General features: G+C 47.9%; 1 protein-coding gene across 4 annotated transcripts in view; it reads right to left on the reverse strand.

The window, feature by feature from the left end:
• DIP2C (disco interacting protein 2 homolog C) overlaps nt 1-18,179 on the reverse strand; it is a 346,775-nt gene that overhangs the window by 141,073 nt on the left and 187,523 nt on the right. For all 4 annotated transcript variants that reach the window (XM_059183672.1, XM_059183673.1, XM_059183671.1 and 1 more), the window contains one exon: nt 5,794-5,919. In XM_059183672.1, coding sequence (XP_059039655.1) covers nt 5,794-5,919 — 126 coding nt within the window. The remainder of the gene's footprint in view (nt 1-5,793; nt 5,920-18,179) is intronic.

Here is an 18,179-nt window from a genome sequence, read left to right on the forward strand (position 1 = left end):
TCGAGCAGAAGACGCTGAATACCAGCTACATCAGCTCGGGTGATGCTGTGCTGACAACTCATTATTTAAGGAAGGCATTTTTCAAATCCCCAGTTATTATTCTTGATTTTTCTATTTTCCCTCATTATGCCAGTTTCTCCCTTATAAATTATAATGGCTCTTCTGGGTATATATTCATTATTGTGTCTTTCTGATGAATTGTTCACTTCCTATTGTACAAGGTCCCTCTTTATATCTCGTGCTACCTTTGTCCTGCTGACTATTTGTCTGATATTAAGAAATACTTGTTTGCTTTATACTTCATGTTTGCACTGCATATTTTTTCAAGCTTATATTCTTAATTATACTACTTTTCTTTACTTAAGCATGTCCTGGTTGGCTCAGTTGGTAGAGCATGCAACTCTTCACCTTGGGGTTGTGGTTCGAGCCCCACACTGGAGGAAGAGTTTACTTAAAAAAATATATGTGTCTCCTACAGATGACATACGGATGTATCTTCTTTTCTTTTTTTTTAATCCAGTCTGACGATTTCAGTCTTTTAATTCAGTGTTTGGTCCATTTATAATTACTGTAATGACTGATGTAAGTGGACTTAAATCTAACATTTTGCTATTTGTGTTCCATTCATTTCTCCTATTTTTTCTCCATCTGATGATTTTCCTGTCTTCTTTTTTTATTATGTTCCATTAGCCGAGATAATACATCATTAGTTTTTGATGCACTGTTCAGTGATTCATTCGTTCCTTCTTCAATTAACTGTATTTTTTATGTTTCATTTTATGTCTTCTATTAGGTTCTTACTTATACTTCTTATTTTTTAGTGACTGATGTACGGCTAACAGGATGCATCATTAGCAGACCCATATGGGGTCAATATTCTAAGTATTTGCTCTTCAGATCTGACCCTGTAAACTTTCTCGGTGAACCTCTACTCATAACACATCTGATGTTACTCATTTTCTACTGTTCACTTTATGCTTCCTGCTTCACACGAGTAACAACCATGCAACAGGATTCCATGTACCCATCTGTCTTATGCTCAGGTGTTTTAAAGCAAATCACAACAGGAAAACATAGTATCCCACATTTACCCGACTACTTACGGTTTCCAGTGCTCTTTTTTCATTTTTATAGATCACATGTTTGTCTAGTATCATTTCCCGTCAGCCGAAATGACAGCCATTAACCTGTTTGCCGTGCATCTCTGCTGACCCCGTATTTTCTCAGTTTTCATGTATCTCATTACGTCTTCATTTCACCGTTGTTGATTAAGGGTATTTTCTCTGGATGGGAGTTGACAGTTTTGTTTTGTTTTTTCCCTTTAGGACTTTAAATATGTGCTTCTGTTGCCTTCTGGTTTCTACGGTGTCTTTACAGCAGTCATTCATCGTTCATACGATGTTCTCTTGTACATAATGTTTTCCTCTGATGACTTTCAAGATTTCCTCTTAATCTTTCGATTTCAGCACTCTGCACTCTATTATGAACTTAGGTATGACTCTTTTTATACTTATCCTGCTTTGGATTCACTGACCCTCTGGGTCTAAAAGGTGGCATTTTATACCAGCCAGAGAAGTTCTTAACTCTTAAATCTTCCAATAGCTTTTCTGTCCTGTCCTCACTGTCTTTTCGTTCTTGGATTCCAGTTAAAAGTAGGTTAATCTTGTACCACTGGTACTGAGGTTCTTCTGTCAACCTGTTTAATTGTCTCCCTGTTCTTCGGTTTGTTAATTCCTCTTCATCTCTCTCCAATTGTACAGACTCCTTCATTTTCCTTCTCCAATCTGATGTTATACCAATCCAGTGAAATATCCTTTCTCTGCTCAGCTCACATATTAACACAATATTTTCCTTTAGTTCTTAACCTATTTTTATTTGCTTGAATATTTATAATCACAGATTTAAAGACCCCATCTTCTGTTATTTCAAACACCTACAAAATATGAGTCTTATAGTTTTAAACCTTACAGTAACCACACTGGAAAGTCCATGAATAGATACAATTAATTTTAAGAATGTATTATTTAACTCAAAATATTCAAAATAGTATTATTTCAATAAATAATTAATGCAAAAATTAATTAAATTCCTTCCAGTGATTTTTTTTTTTTAAGTATTAACTCTTCAAAATCTGGTGTAAATTTCACATTTCCAGCAAATACAATTGAGGCCAGCTACACCTCTTAGTGGTAACCAAGAGCACGATGGTGGCCATCTTATGTTCGTTTCATTCTGACTGCTTTTTCTGTGGCCACAGATTACATTTCCTGTATCTCTTCACATCTGGTGACTGTTTACAGACTAGCAGGCATCGTGGCTGCCACGTTGAGACTCTGGATTCTATAACCTTCCTCTAAAGCCTCGTGATTATTATTTCAGCAAGCAGGTCAATTACCATTGATCATCTTGACACTGAGCAGACTTGGAGTTGTTCTTTGCCAGTGTGGATCTACGGGAAGTTCTAGTCCCTTCCCCTGCTTGAACCCAGATATCTGCCTCTTCAAGGCCGCAGAATGGCCAGTCTCACTCAGATCTCGATCCCTGGGCCATGGTCTGAACATTTTCTCCAGGCAAAACAGCGGGAACAGCGGGCTCCGCTCCCAAACTGTCCTGCTCTCAGGATGGCCTTTCACTGCGGGAAGCCCATGCATGCAACCACTGCCTTGCTCATCTGGGGCAGCTTTACCATTCATCGCTTACGGCGGCTGGGGCAGTCTAGTATCGGTGATTTCTCTAGGGGGAGAAGCAGAAGCGCCAGCAAATTCTTGTTATATTTTTGTGTAAAAAACAAAAGAAAGCTTCTGCTATAAAAGAATAGCAGTGTAACGATCCTAATTAGATCTTTTCTAGAGACCATGGTACTGGTGAGTGACCAGTCCTTCCACACAGAAAACGTAATCTTCAGGAACACGCTCTGAAGAGCCACGGACACAATATGGGCTCTCATCAGCGTTTACCCGCAACCAAGGAAGACATGAGAGCGACGAAGCTGAGCCCTAAGGTTTTGCTCCTTTCCTCCTTGGCGTTTGATTGTACAAAACTATCCCACACGATGCTGTCTCTCGGACTGTCACGTGACGATTCACGGAAGGTATTATGTGGTATACAAGAAAGGGCTAGTCAAAAAATTAAATGCAAAAATTTCATCAACAATAACATTTCCAATAATGTCCTTTTATATTTTGCAAAGATATCTGTATCATGTTTGATTTTCTAAAGTTCTGTCTTTCATTGTGTATGACATGAAAACATTTCTGGGGACGGATTCAAAATGTGAAAAAGCCCATATGAACCATCCCACTGCTCCTGGCCTTTTAAACTCATCATTTTTCATATAAAAGTAGCTCAGAACAATGTCCATCTCCGTGAATGCTGTCTAGTTCTAAACACTTGGTTTAAGTGGGTTTGTTACCCTTGGAAATCCATTCTGTTTGTTAAACAAAAATAAACAAAATCAAACTCTTCACCACATTAATAGAGTAGAGAGTCCACACATAAACCCGTTGATACGGTCTGTGAATCGTGACAAACAAGGCAAGATGATGTAGTGGAGAAAAGTGGTGCTGGGATCACGGGACAGTCACATGCAGAAGAATGAACCCGACCACTTTCTTACAACACACACGAAAACACACTCAAAACGGATTATAGATCTAAGTGTGAGACTGAAAACCGTAACACTCCTTAAACAACAGCAGCAGACTCCTGGACACGGGCCTTCGCAATGTTTTTTGTGTCTCTCTCCTCACGTGGGAGAAACAAGAGCACAAGTGAGTAATGACGACTCAGACTGAAAAGCTCTGCACAGTGGGAGAGACCATCCACAAAGCAAAAAGGGAACTTACGGAACAGAAGAAGGTATTTGCAAATCACATATCTGATAAGGGATTAACTCCAAAATATACAAAGAATTCCTACAACTCAAGACCAAAAAAGGAAAAGAAAAAAAATCCAAATGATCTGAGTAAAAAGCGGGCAGAGGACCTCAACAGGCCTTTTCCAGAGAAGACATCCAGACAGCCAAAAGACATGAGGGGAGATGCACAACGTCACTCATCCTCAGGCAAATACAATCAAAATCATGCATCACTTCCACGTCTGTCAGAATGACTGGTACCAAAAAGACAACAACAAGGGTCGGGAAGGAGGAGGGAAAGGGGAAACCTTCTTGCACTGTTGGGGGGAGTGCAAATGGTGCGCCCCTTCTGGAAAACAGCAGGAAGGTTCCTCACAAAGTTAAACGCAGAACTACCCTTTGACCCAGCAATTCTGCTTCTGGGTGTTTATCAGAAGAAAATGGAAACACTGACTCAAAGAGATGTAAGCTCCCCCGTTTCTTCCGTGGCGTTATTTACCATAAGCAAGACACGGAAACCGCCCAAGTGTCCACGGGCGGACGACTGGCTGAAGACAAGGGGTGCAGATTCACAACGGCATGTTACTCAGCCACGTGCTGTGACCTGGAGGGACCCTGAGGGCATTACGCAGAGTGAAATAAGTCACAGAAGGACAAATAGGGTATGTTTTCACTCACGCATGGAATCTAGAAAAAGCAAAACAAACGAACAAATGAAAACCAGAAATCAAATATGGAGACCAAGCTGGTGGGTACTGGAGGGGAAGTGGGCAGGAGGCACAGAACAGGTGACTGGGACTGAGTGGCACAAACTTCCGGGTATAAAACTGGTTGAGTCTGGTGACACAAAGCGCAGTGTGGGGATCACAGTGGACAGTCCGCCGACGTCAAACGCCGACACGGTGACCACACGGATCACAGGGAGCGGAAATGCTGAGTCAGTGTGTTGTGTGCATCTTGGAGTTGAGGGGCTTCTGCTAGTCTCACTGCCTGCGGACACTCAGGACTAAACGTCAAAACACTCCAAGAAGTGTCGTAAGCGCTCTTCTGTGCTTACTGTGCAAGGTGACTTAGGTCTGCAGAAAGGCAGAGTGGCAACAGCACCACGAATAACACTGGGACCCAACTCACAGACAGAACACCAAGTAAATTAGGCTCAACCCTTCACGTTTTCTAAAGGTACCGGATACTACAACTTCGCGCTTCGGTTTCGAGGGTCATCAAAGGAAGACCACCATGATTTGAGTAAAGTGAAGCAGAGAACCTGGGTAATTATCAACCGCTTAGACTGGGGTCATCAGCAGGCCTGTGGACCCAACTGGCCCTCTGCCGGTCCTTGTGAATAAAGTTTTATCGGCACACAGCCACAGCACTCACGGACACGCTGCCTGTGGCTGCGGTCACACGACCACAGCAGACGTGAGCAGCTGTGACAGACGTGGCACCATCCAGAGACCAAAGGACCACCTGACACTGCAGGAAAATGGTGAGGACCCCAGGCTGAGGTAAATGCACACATTTTCCACTCCCTCTGGTTTCTCACTATAACGTCATGGCATATGTGTACGCGAAGGAACTGGGAAGACGCACAGACCGATCGAGGCAGAAGAGCAGCCCCAGCTCAGTCACAGCTGCGGAGGCCCGAGCTCCCCTCCGGCTGCGTGAGGCATTAAGGAGAGTCTCCCCCAACGTCACGGGCTGTCTCGTCGACGAATCCCCATGAGGAGATTCAAATGCACATGGCACAGACACGGCCACCACGTTCGTCTTCCCTCCAAGCTGGGCCGAGGGTGCACACGCCGGCCCGCCGGCTCGCGGCGTCGGAGTCAGAGCGCCCGCCGCCCCACAGCCACAGAGCCGGGGGCCGGCCGAGCGAGCGGGGCGACTGCGAGGCCCACGCGTCACGCCGGGAAGCGGACGCTGGGCCGGCCGCTCACCTGGGGGCGTGTAGGCGTCCATCGAGGTCTGCACCACCAAGGACCTGCGCTTGGAAGGCATGGGCACCGCCATCTTCCTCTCCTTGTGCTTGGCCAGCGCCGCCTGCACGGCCTCCGTGTGCACGTCTGAAAGACAAGACCCCTCGGTCAGCCCGTTGTTCAGGGACATCCTGAAGGCCCCTGTCCTTTGTCCCCCCGTCGGTCTGGTCCCTGGAACAGCCGATCCTCCTGCGGAAACTGTCACAGACACACGGGGGGGAAGGAAGGAAAAGCCCCGAAAGCCGCAGAAACGACAACCAAAGTCATTCAGACTCCATTGTTCCGCTTCTTACGCCAGCGCCCGTACAGAGAACCACGTACTGGCCGCCGAGTGCCGTCTGACCTCTCCTCCCTCAGCTGGCCGGTGGGAACCTCCTCAGGGGCCGCCCCTGTCAAACCGCGCGATCCCGTCCACGTCCGGCCGCGGCCCGTGTGGCGCCTCACAGGCTGCAGCCGCGATTCCCACGGACGACAGCGGGCTCTCGGGCCGGTCGCTGTGTTTGGCCTTTTGAGTAGATGAACCCACTGGACTCCCCACAGTCCTGACTGCACGCCGCCCTGCCAGCGCCCCGGGGCGGGGCGCGAGGAGGACCGGGGGGACAGGAGCGGTGTCGCTCAGCTGACTTCCTCACGGCTAAGGGACAGCGAAAAGGCAGTCACCGGGGGCAGGAGGCCCACTGCGCGCGGAGGCCAGGGAGAGCCGTGTCGGTGTGAGGTGTGACCAGGGCGAATCACAGGCTGCCACCGTGCTCCCCGGGCACAGACGGGGTGCGGCTCCGGTGGGGAAGGGGAGTCAGCGGCAGAGAGACGCCGGCCTGGGGATGGACGCGCCAGGACGAGGGCTTCTGAGGGGGCCAGGCAGCCCGGCTCCCGCGTCCCGTCTGACAGGGAGGCCGAAGTCAGGCGCCTGGGCTCCACGAACTCGGCCCCACGAGGCCACCGAGGAGGCGCCCCTGGTACTTCCCGGACGAGGCGGCGCAGGCGTGAGGCCGTCCCAGGCACTCGCATGGCGAGCGGCACTGCAGGGTGTGAGGCCGGGGTGTGAGGCCGGCCGTGAACCCGTCCGGGGCCCACACCCTCCGCCGCCAAACACCACGCCCCGGCGGCTCCTGGGAAATCTCCCGCGGGCCGGCGTCTCAGACCCGAGGCCGCCCGCCGCGCCCCGGCCCCCGCAGCCTGCACCTCCTCTTGGAGGAAGCGTGAAAAGACCCCGCGGAAAGAAGAGCCATGAAGCGGGTCAGCACTCATTTACAGGTCAGAAGAGTGTAAAATGTCCGTGCGGCGAGCTGCTCGGGTCTTCAGAGCAACCACAGACTCTAGCACGTGGAGATGGGCCCGCAGGACCACCGCCCCCGCCGACGCGCTGCACCCGACCATCAACCCACGTTCCCTGCGTCCTGCCAGCGCACCCCACCCCGAGTAAACGCCGCCGCCGGGGGTTCCGACCCGCGGTCCTCGGCTCTCGGCCCTCACACAAACAGAATCGCAGACGTCAGAGGACCTACGGATTCGACGCGATCGCGGTCGTGCTGGAGCCATTCGCCGCCCCGGCTGTGTGTCTCAGCACATGGTAGGGTTTGCAACCTACGAATGTATCGTCACTCGTTCATACGTGTCCGCTTGGCGGATGTTTGTGTCACGTCCCGTTCTGGGCCATCACGAAACACCTGCAGCGAAGACGCGTACACACGTTTATGGGGCACTGTCATTCCTCTTCGCTAAATGTCTAGAGACATGTCATTGCTAGGCTTTCGGCAAGTGCAGGTTTTAATTTTAAAGAAATCACCAAACCACTCGCCAGCAGTTATGGCAGTTCCCATCTCCGTCCACTGTGCAGGAGACTCCTTACCAACACCTGGTCCTCTCGGGCTTTCCACAGCATACGCCATCACGGCTGGGAAGGGGGCTCTGGCTGGGCGTGTCGGTCTGCATTCACCTGACGGCCGAGGCCGAGCTCCCGCCACGGGCCTGCTGGACTCGAGTGAGCCTTCTGTTGTCAAGTGACTGTTCAAGTTTAGTCCAGACTTTGAACTGCCTTTTCATCGCGATTCACAGTAGTTCTTTACATATTACAGGTACAAGTTGTTTCCAGGTGTATGTTTTGAAAATATTTACCCTGAATCTGTGGCTCACCTTCATACCCTTACTAGTATACCACAGGAGAAAATTTTAATTTCCATGAGATTCACTCTAATCAGTGATTTTTGACTGCTGTCTATGAAATCTTTCCCTACTCCAAGGTCCAAAAGATATTCAAGTCTCTTCTGGAAACATTCGTTTTTTAGCATGATGTACCCAAGGTCCATCTACGTTGTGGCATGTGTCAGAATTCTGTTAAGGCTGAGTTCTGTTCTACCGTATGGCTAGAACATGTCTCCTTTACTGATTCAACCGTCAATAAATAGTTAAGTCGTGTCCACCTTCTGGCTGTTGTGAATATGCTATCATTAACATTTATGTGTAAATTACCTGTTTGAGTTCCTGCTTTCAATTCGTTCAAATAGATACCGAGAAGTGGGATTTCTCAGGCCTCCAGGGAGGATGGTGGAGTAGAGCAGTTCCAACTGTGAACACACCCAGATGACAGCCACATCAGGGTAACTAACCCAGAACGAACCCCTAAGACCAGCAGAACAAGCTCTCCACAGTTGATCGTAGATCAGTAGGAGGAGGGACAGAGCCCCACCCTGGAACCAAAATAGCACCATGAGACTAACCACGAACAGAAGGGAGGCCAAGTGTGTAGAGAAGGGAGAGGAGCAGACCCCACACCAGCCAGCCCTGACGTGGGGAAGCCTGGGAAGACGAGGCCCCATAACACTGGGCTTTGAAAATCAGTGGGGCTGGGCTTTGTGAGTTTTTACAATCAGCGGGGCTTAACTCAAGGCACTTTAAAACTCAGCTTACCTCTGGGAGAGCCTGCAGGTACTACAAGCAGCCCCTGTGCCCAAAAGGACAGCCAAGCAAAAACCCCACTGAGACACAGCTCAGAGATAGCGGTGCGGAAACCTCCTCAGGGTATTCAGTTCCTAACCACAGATCGGGCCCACGAGGGGCAGAGACCTTCAGGAGAATTCTTCAAGAACACAAGAACTAGCAGGCACCATTCCTCTCCCTGGCCCCAGTCCAGATGCCTGGACACCTATAAGCAGCAGCATCTACACAGGCTGCCTCGCGTGTGACAGTCCACCACACCCCACCCCCGTTCTCCTCCAGACTCATTCCACCCAACCTGCCCCACTCTACAGGCAGCCCTCCGAGGTGGCTCCAGTTCCCATCCAGGTTTAACACCCAAGGCCCTGCCACCATGTTATCCTGTGGACCCGCCCCATCCGACAGCCCACCCGACAGGAGGCCACCCAGAGCAGCGCCTCCCTCATCTCACTCCACAAGCAAGCCCACGGGGACCAGCACCACACCAAAGGGACAAAGGACAAAGGGACTCCTGCCAAGGAGAGAGGGGAAGATCACCAGGCATACCATGTCAACGGCAGCCCCAGCAGTGGGCCCCACCCAGCAACAAAAGCCTCGTGGGGGCACCAGAAAGAGAGAGCCCTGGTATTCGGCTACGGCAACCTCCACAGTCAAAGCAGGGCCAGCTATCTGGCCCGACTGCTGGCCCAGCTCCAGTGAAAGCCCCTTAAGGGGCCGGGGAGAGGAGAGCACCGTGTAGTCTGGTGTGACTGCAGCCCAGTACACGGCTAAGAGGAGGCATCAGGTCTGACTCAAGGCATCTCAGGGCATCTGACTCAGGGCATCTAAGACTGGCCCCTTCCAGTGGAGGGACCCAGCCCTGCCTCCAACAGGCAAATACGGTCACTGCAGGGGACTGGAAGGCACATGCAGCTCAAGTACAACATCAGGGCACAAACAACACCTGCAGGAGAGGGCTGGAGTGCACAGTCTGGTGAGCAGGGGGCACTGTCCAGCACCTCGAGCACAGGCCTCTTCAGAGGCCACTGCTTTCAAGATGAGGAGACACACCTGACTTCCCTGACAAAGGAAAACAGACCTGGCGATTGAGACAAAATGAAAGAGAAATATGTCCCAGATGAAAAAACAGGGTAAATTCAGAGCAAGAGAGTTCAATGAAGTGGAGGTGAGTAATATGCCTGCTACAGAATTCGAAGTAATGATCATGAAGATTTTCACCTGACTTGAGAAAGGAGTGGAGGACTCAAGACCTAAAAAAAAGAAAGAGAAAATATAAAAATGAACTAATTACAAAAGAAGAACTCAATAACTCAAAGTAGAAACACACTAGATGGAATAAACAGCAGAGCAGAGGAAGCAGAACAGAGCAGTGAGCTAGAAGACAGAGTACTGGAGGCAACCAGGCTGAAAAGCAAAAGAAAAATGAATAAAAAATGAGAATAGATAAGGGAACTCAGCAAAACCATCAAGCATAATAACATCTGCATTACAGGAATCCTTCAAGGAGGAGAGAAAAGAATTTTAAAAGCAACAAGAGAAAACAGTTACATACAAGAGAAACCCCATAGGGCTATCAGCTGATTTTTCAGCAGAAACTCTGCGGGCCAAAAGAGAATGGCATGATATATTCTAAGTGCTAAAAGGAAAAAAATCTGCAGCCAAGAATATTCTATCCAGCAAGATTATCATTCAGAAGAGACCAAAAGAAGATAAAGAATTTCCCAGACAAATAAAACGTAAAGAAGCTTATCCCCCCGAACCAGCCATATAAAAAGTGTTAAAGGGAATTCTCTGGAATGTTAAAAACCATAACCAGGAGTAAGAAAATTAACCAAGGAAAAAGCTTCACAGATGCATACAGACACAATAAAAGTAGTAGATTAATCACTTATAAAACCAGTATGGAGGTTAAAGCACAAAAGCAGGAAAATCAAATATGTCTATAAAATAGGTCGGTCAAGGGATTCACAAAAGGATATAAAGTATGACATCACATTCATAAAACATGGTGGCAGTAAAGATTTAGTGCCTCTAGAATGGGTTCAAATTCAAGCAACCATCAACTTAACGCAGACTGCTATATGCACAGGATGTTATGTATAAACCTGATGGTAACTACAAATCAAAAACTGCTAATAGATAGGCAAAAAACAAAAAGAAAGGAATCCAAGGATATCACACACACACACACACACACACAAACACAAAGTCAAACAACAAGACAGGAGAGAAAAAGGGAAGGATCAAAGAAGAACCATAAGCCAACTGTAAAACAAGCAACCAAATGACAATGGCACATACTTCTCTGTAACTGCTTTGGCTGTCAAGGAGCTAACTGGTCATCAATCAAAACAGAGCATGACGGAATGGATAAGAAAACAAGACCCACATCATGCCGCCTACAAGACAGTCACCTCAGACCTAAAGACTACGGGTCAAAAGTGAAGGCTGGAGAAGCATTTCTGCAAATGCAAGTGAAAAGAAAGCTGAGGTAACAATACTTCAACAAAACAGACCTAAAAAAAAAAAAGGCTACCACAATTGAAAAGACAAGAACACTACGTGTTTGTAAAGGCAACAGTCAACAAAAAGACATAACAATTGTGACTATGTGCCCAACACGGGAGAGCCCAAACACATAAAGCAGCTATGAACAAACAAATGAAGGAATGACTGTCTTACAACAAGAGTAGGGACTTTACGACCCCGTCTTACCTCAGTGAGTGGGTCACCAAGGGGAAAATCAAGAAGGAAACAGTGGCTTTGAATGACACACCGGACCAGCTGGAATTAGCAGATATGCTCAGAACACTCTATCCCAAAGCAGCAGAATATACGTTCCTTTCACATGCACATGGAGCATTCTCCACACGACATCACCTGTTAGGCCAAAAAGTCTCAAAATATTCAAAGATTGAAGTGCTTCCTATCACGTGTCTTTTCTCACAAAAGGACACAAACAAATGGATATTTTAAAAAATGCTACTAAACGATGAATAGGTCAACCAAGACATTGAAGACGAAATAAAAAAAATACATGGAGACAAAGGAAAATGAAAGCTCAGGGGCACCTGGGGGCTCAGTGGGTTGAGCTGCTGCCTTCAGCCCAGGTCATGATCTCAGGGTCCTGGGATCGAGTCCCGCATCGGGCTCTCTGCTCAGCGGGGAGCCTGCTTCCTCCTCTCTCTCTGCCTGCCTCTCTGCCTACTTGTGATCTCTGTCAAATAAATAAAATCTTAAAAAAAAAAGTCATAAAAAAAAGAAAATGAAAGCACAATGGTTCAAATTCTCTGGGATGCCACAGAAGCAGTTCTAAGAGGGAGGATTATAATAATACAGGACTACATAAAGAAGCAAGAAATTTCTCAAATAAACAACCCAACCTTATACCTAAAGGAGCTAGAAAAAGAACAAACAAACTGTAAAAGCCAAGAGAAGGAAGGAAATAATAAAGTTTAGAGAAGAAATAAATGAAACAGAGCAGATCAATGAAACCAGGACGTGGTTCTTTGAAAAGATCAAAAAAATTGACAGTTGACAGAATTACTAAATTGACAGAATTACTAAAAAGAGAAAGGAATAGGACAAAATCAGTAACGAAAGAGGAGAAATAACAACCAACACCAAAGAAATACAAAGGGTTGTGAGAGAATATCTTAAATATCATACAACATCAAACTGGATAACCTAGACTAGTGAAGTTCCTAGAAACAAGTAATCTCCTGGAACTGAGTAAGGAAGAAACAGAAAAGTTTGAACAGACCAATTACTAGCAATGAAACTGCATCAGTAATCAAAAATCTCCCAACAAACAAAATCCAGGACAAAAGGCTTCAAAGGTGAATCCTAACAAAGATTTAAAGAAGAATGCTTATTCTTCTCAAAGTATTCCCAAAAACGAAAGAAGGAAAACTTCCAAACTCATTCTGGGAAGCCAGCATTACCCTGATACCAGACAAAATATACTACAAAAAGGGAAAACTATCGGACAATATCTCTGATGAACACAGATGCAAAAATCCTCAACAAAATACTAACAAACTAAATCCAACAATACATTAAAAAAAACCATCCACCATGATCAAGTGAGATTTATTCCCAGGATGCAAGGGTGGTTCAATATCCACCGTATGGGCTACATCGTGCATCAACAAGATAAAGAATAGAGACCATATGTCATCTCCACAGATGCAGAAAAAGCACTCGATAAAGTACCACATCCACTTAGGATAAAACCCTCCAACAAAGGAGGTTTAAGGGAAACATCTCCACAAAATAAAAGCCATATATGAAAAACCCACAGCGAACATCATACTCAATGGGGAAAAACTAAGCTTTTCTCTTGGTCAGGAACACGACAGGGATGTCCACTCTGAGCACTTTTATTCAACACAGCACTGGAATCCATAGCCAGGGCAATCAGACAAGACAAGACAATTAAGCCATCCAAACTGTGAAACTTTCAGTATATAGAGACGACACAACACAACATACAGAAAACCACAGACTCCACCAAAAACCTACAAGAACTTCCAGATGATTGTAGTAAGGTCAGAGGATACAGAATCAGTATACAGAAATCCGTTGCATATCCATACACTAGTAATGAAGGTGCAAAAAGAAATTAAGAAAACAAGCCTGTTTATAGATGCACCAAAAACAAAAAAAATACCCAAAAATAAACGTAAGGAGGTAAAAGACCTGTACACTGAACACTATAAAATAAGGAAACTGAAGATGACGCAGACAAAAGGAAAGACGGTCCATGCTCACGGACGGGAGAACGACTCTCCAGCACCGCGCCACAGGTGCAGGTCTGTCTGCGCGCTGCTCGCCGTGTTGTCTTCTGTTTCCCGCAGAGCGTGTAGCGATTCACAGATTCTCTCCTCCGCACAGAACAGAATCCACCAGGGAAACCATCTGGGCCTGGATTCTCTTGAAGGGAAGATGCTTGGTAATTAATTCTATTTCTTTGCTAGATAAAATACTATTCAAAATTTCTATATCTTTTGTTGGTTTGTTGTGTTTTTCAAGAACTTTATCCATTTTGCCATGTGACCCTTGTGAAAGTCCCTGGCATCGATGTTTCGTGATATTCTTACCTTCCTTTTAGCATCTACTTGTAATGTAACACGCACTCACCCATTTGTGATCCTGCTCCTATCTTTTCCCTTTTCCTTGATCTTCCTGGAAACAATCTACTCTTTTCCTTCTACTTCATTGGGTTTTGCTATTAATTTATTATTTCTTTCCTTCTACTTATTTTGGCTTAATTTTCAATTTCTAACCCGAAGGTGGAAACCCAGATCACTGATTTTAACCTTTCTTCCTTCTGACATGGGTATTTACAGGGGTATAGTTCCCTCTATACATTGCTTTAGTTCCTTGCCACAAATTTTGATACTTGGTATCTTAAGATCTTTTTAAAGATTTTTATTTATTCACTTCGCAGAGACTAAATAGAATAAATAAATAAATAGAATAAACAGAATGAGAGAAAGAAGACCAGCAGGGGAGTGGCAGAGGGAGAGAGCAGACTCCGCACGGAGCCCAACGCGGAGCTCGATCCCAGGACCCTGGGCTCGTGACCTGATCTTAACCAATCAAGACCTGAGCTTAACTGGCTGCGCACCCCGGTGCCTGAGGTTTAGCTTCTGTGTCCCCTCTCCTTTCTACCCTCAGCTAGTCAAGTTTTCCTTCCGTGCGCCCCTTAGGTCCCTTGTCACATCCTTAACCGGATCGTCACACATGGTGTTTAATGTGTGGCTGGCAGAGGAACTGCAACATTTGTTTTAAGATTTTATTTATTTATTCATGACAGACAGGGAGGGAGGCAGAGGGAGAAGCTGGCTCCCCATGGAGCCTGACACAGGACTCGATCCCAGGACCCTGGGCTCGTGACCTGAGCCGAAGACAGACGCTTGACCGACTGAGCCACCCAGGCTCCCATGAACTGCAACATGTTTCCTTAACACAGTCTACTTAGGGTTAATATTGGGCCATTTGGTGAAACAAAACAGCACCAAACACCTGCTACAGAATTCCACTGATCTCCATCTTTTGTGCTGTTTTCATCATGTATTTTACAATGGCACAAAACATAATTTTTCCCTTACCTCTTTCCCAGACATCTCTCACAAAACTCGACACTAAATCCTAAAATTGTATGGAACTGCAAACGATGGTGAGCAGCCAACGCAACGCTGAGAAAGAGTCCGCCTGGAGGCTTCATGCTCCCAGACTTCAAACGACACCACACAGCTAGTCATGAAAGCAGCAGGTCAGCATGAAAACAGGTACATGCATCCGTGGAAGAGAAGAGCGAGCCAGAAGCAAACCCTCGACTTCGCGGTCATTAGTCTACTGCAACAGGGAAGAGACAGCCTTTGCAAGAAACAGCGCAGGGGAAACTGGACGGCCACGTGCAGAAGCATGAAACCGCACCAGTGACTCACACCATACACAAAATCAGCTAAAATGGATTAAAGACTTGCACATAAGACCTGAAACCATTAAAATCCTAAAAGGAAACATAGGCACTAAGCTCCCAAGCAACATGTTTTGGATCCGTCTCCTCAGGCAAAGGCAACAAAAGACAAGACTCCATCACACTGAAAGGACTTTGCAAAGCAAATAACTACTTGAATGAAATTTAGGAAAAAATTGCTAACTCCATTCCTTCATATGAATTCCAGCTACGGGTTTTTCCTTTCAGCCCGAGATGCTATGAGATCCTATGGATCTCGTGCCTGAGAGCCTACGCATCCCAGCTCAGGGCTGCTGGACGCACCTGTGCGTTGGGACAGCCTGGCCAGAGAGCCTGGATGTCAGCGGCCGCAGGTCCTGTGTGGACTGAGACTCTGCCCTTGGCAACAGCGCTGCCGACCCTCTCCCCGGTTCAGTTCTAGTGTCCGGGGCACAGTCCTTGTCCCTCCGACCACTTTCAGTCTCCAGCACCTCCCAAAGCGCAGCACCCTCAACAGCAAACACGGCGGCGGGGGAGGGCTCCGGGTGTTGGCAGGGGTATCTGGCCAACCCACCGCCCACCGCCAGACCTGAAAACACCCCTCCTTCGTTAAAACGTATGCTCCGGGCGTCACGGACTCTCGTGCTGACACGTTTTAAGTCATCACTTGGATGCTGCTGCACGTTGCTGTTTCCTTTCATGGGATCTGCTCTGCTCTGGTTTCAAGATTTTCTCTTTATATAATTACAGTTCTTGTATTTACAGTCATTTTACGTTTTAACAACTGAATGAACCACACCAAAACACGAATAGCAGAGGGGGGCGTCTGGGTGGCTCTGACTCCAGATTCCGGCTCAGGTCATGACCTTGTGGGTCGTGGGGTTGAGCCCCACGTCAGCTCTGTGCCCGCAGGCAGGCCGCTTGACAGACTCTCCCCCGTCCCTTCTCCCAACCCCACTTGTGTGCTCCTTGTCTCTCTAAAAAAAAAAAACAAATCTTAAAAAAAACCGGTCATTTCAGAATAATGAAATTACACAGTATTGATTTTTGTTCACGCTTCTTGATATCTGCTAAGGCTTTTGCTCTGAGGATAAATTACTTTAGAAATCCAATAAAAATCCTATTTTAACATAAAATGATCCACTTAGTAAAGACCAATACTAAGGTACATTTTGAAATTGTGTATTTTTTCCCATAAAAGTAAAAGACGTTTTAAAAACGGCTAGCACTACATGCAAGCCTGCTGAATTTTGTCACACAACTGAGAGAAAAGAGAAGTGGACTATTTGCCGTCACACAGCGACCAGCACGCCCAGCCGGGCCCCGGCCCCGGGACGGAAGCGTGAGTGGAGCTACAGCTGACCATGAGCCAGAATAAACGTCTGCTGTAACTCACGAAGCCGCTACTTATTTACAGCCAAACTGAACAACACGTACCATTTGCTTATTTTCAAAAGGCAACCCCGTGTTCTCTGTTACGGACAAAACAACGGTGACAAACATTTAAAAATACGTATCAGGATGCATGGAAGATTCCAGCATATGACACACGGGACAGCAGCGCTCAGCGATCTGGCAGGACGGCACCTCCCCGAACGGCGCTCCGGCGTCATCTCCGGCCCTGTGGCGCGGAGCCGATCCAGCCTAAAGGAACCGAGGCCAAGATGTAGACGGAGATGAAGGCCCCTGAGCTGATGTCGCGTTCCGGCACAGGCCCTGTAATGGCCCCAAACAGGGTTCCCAGCCCCTGCCCTGTCCAGTAAGACGTGACTTCCTGGTGTTAGGGCGCTGCAGGGTTCAATCCCCGCTCCTCGCATAACCCCTAGTACCCTAGCCTAGGACCTAGAACACTGAACAGCCACCACCCCCTGCCCAGAGTGACCAGAACTGTTTGGAAAAACGTCTTGAAATATGGTGATCTGTAGGGAACAGAAAGACCCGCATCCCCGTGCATCTCCCCTCCCCGGCGCTGGGAACACTCTGGGCTTGGGGCCAGGAAGAGAAACACCAATGTAACCCCAGGCACAACTTCTGCACGTCTCCCAGCCTGCAGGCAAGGGGCAGCGGAGAGACCACTGGCCAGAGGGCAAGGGACAAATCCTCCTTCTTCACAGGCCACTGCCAATGGGTGCCCCAGGGAAGGCCTGGACACTGCTCAGGGCACGGTGGGCACTGTGTCCCGGGCCACAGGGACAGGGCAAACTGGGAACACAGGAGATGGGAGTTTTTTTGGTTTTGTGAGCTCTGGTAGGATTGGTCTGGGTTTTAGGCTACGAACTGTGAAGAGCCAGGAGACCGTGAACACGCAGGGTCAAGAGCTGGGGACAGTGGACTTGGTGGGGTGCAGCAAGACGGCAGAGACGTGGACGCTGTCGGAGCCCAACACGGGGCACTAGGATGCCCCGAAGCTGACGGGGAGCCTCACGGGAGGGTTTCCTGCAAAACCGTCCAAGGGGATGCGTCCAAGGGGGCAAGTGCCCAGGAACCCGCAGGAAAACCACCTCCAGGAAACACCCCCACAGCCACTACGAACGCAGCTGGCGAAGGAAAGGCGTACGAGGGCCCAGACCCGCTCTTCCCCGAGAAGGCCAGGCAGGGTGCGCGCAGAGTTGGCAACGGCCCATTCGGCGCGTTCAGAAACACTAAGCGAAACGAAGCAAAGCTGCTCCTCCTTCCTAACTCTGCGTCTCGGTCCAGGTTTCCTGCTCGCGTCCAGGAAGCGTCCTTCCGTCGGGGGCAGGGCAGCCGTGAGCGCACGGATCGCTCGTGCTGGTGCAGCATGCGGCGCGTCTCCTGTTCGGCCGGCGCGGGTGAAGCGTCCAGCAGAGCTTGCTAACGCGCTGTCTCCTCGTAGAACTGTCGAGTTCCTGACTGGCTCCACCTGCCGCAAACGTCTCGTCCCAGCGTCACCCCTGAGGACGCTGGCTCGGCCCATGCGCTCCGCTCC

The sequence above is a fragment of the Mustela lutreola genome, chromosome 8 (genome assembly GCF_030435805.1).
Source record: "Mustela lutreola isolate mMusLut2 chromosome 8, mMusLut2.pri, whole genome shotgun sequence".
Taxonomy (NCBI): Eukaryota; Metazoa; Chordata; class Mammalia; order Carnivora; family Mustelidae; genus Mustela; species Mustela lutreola.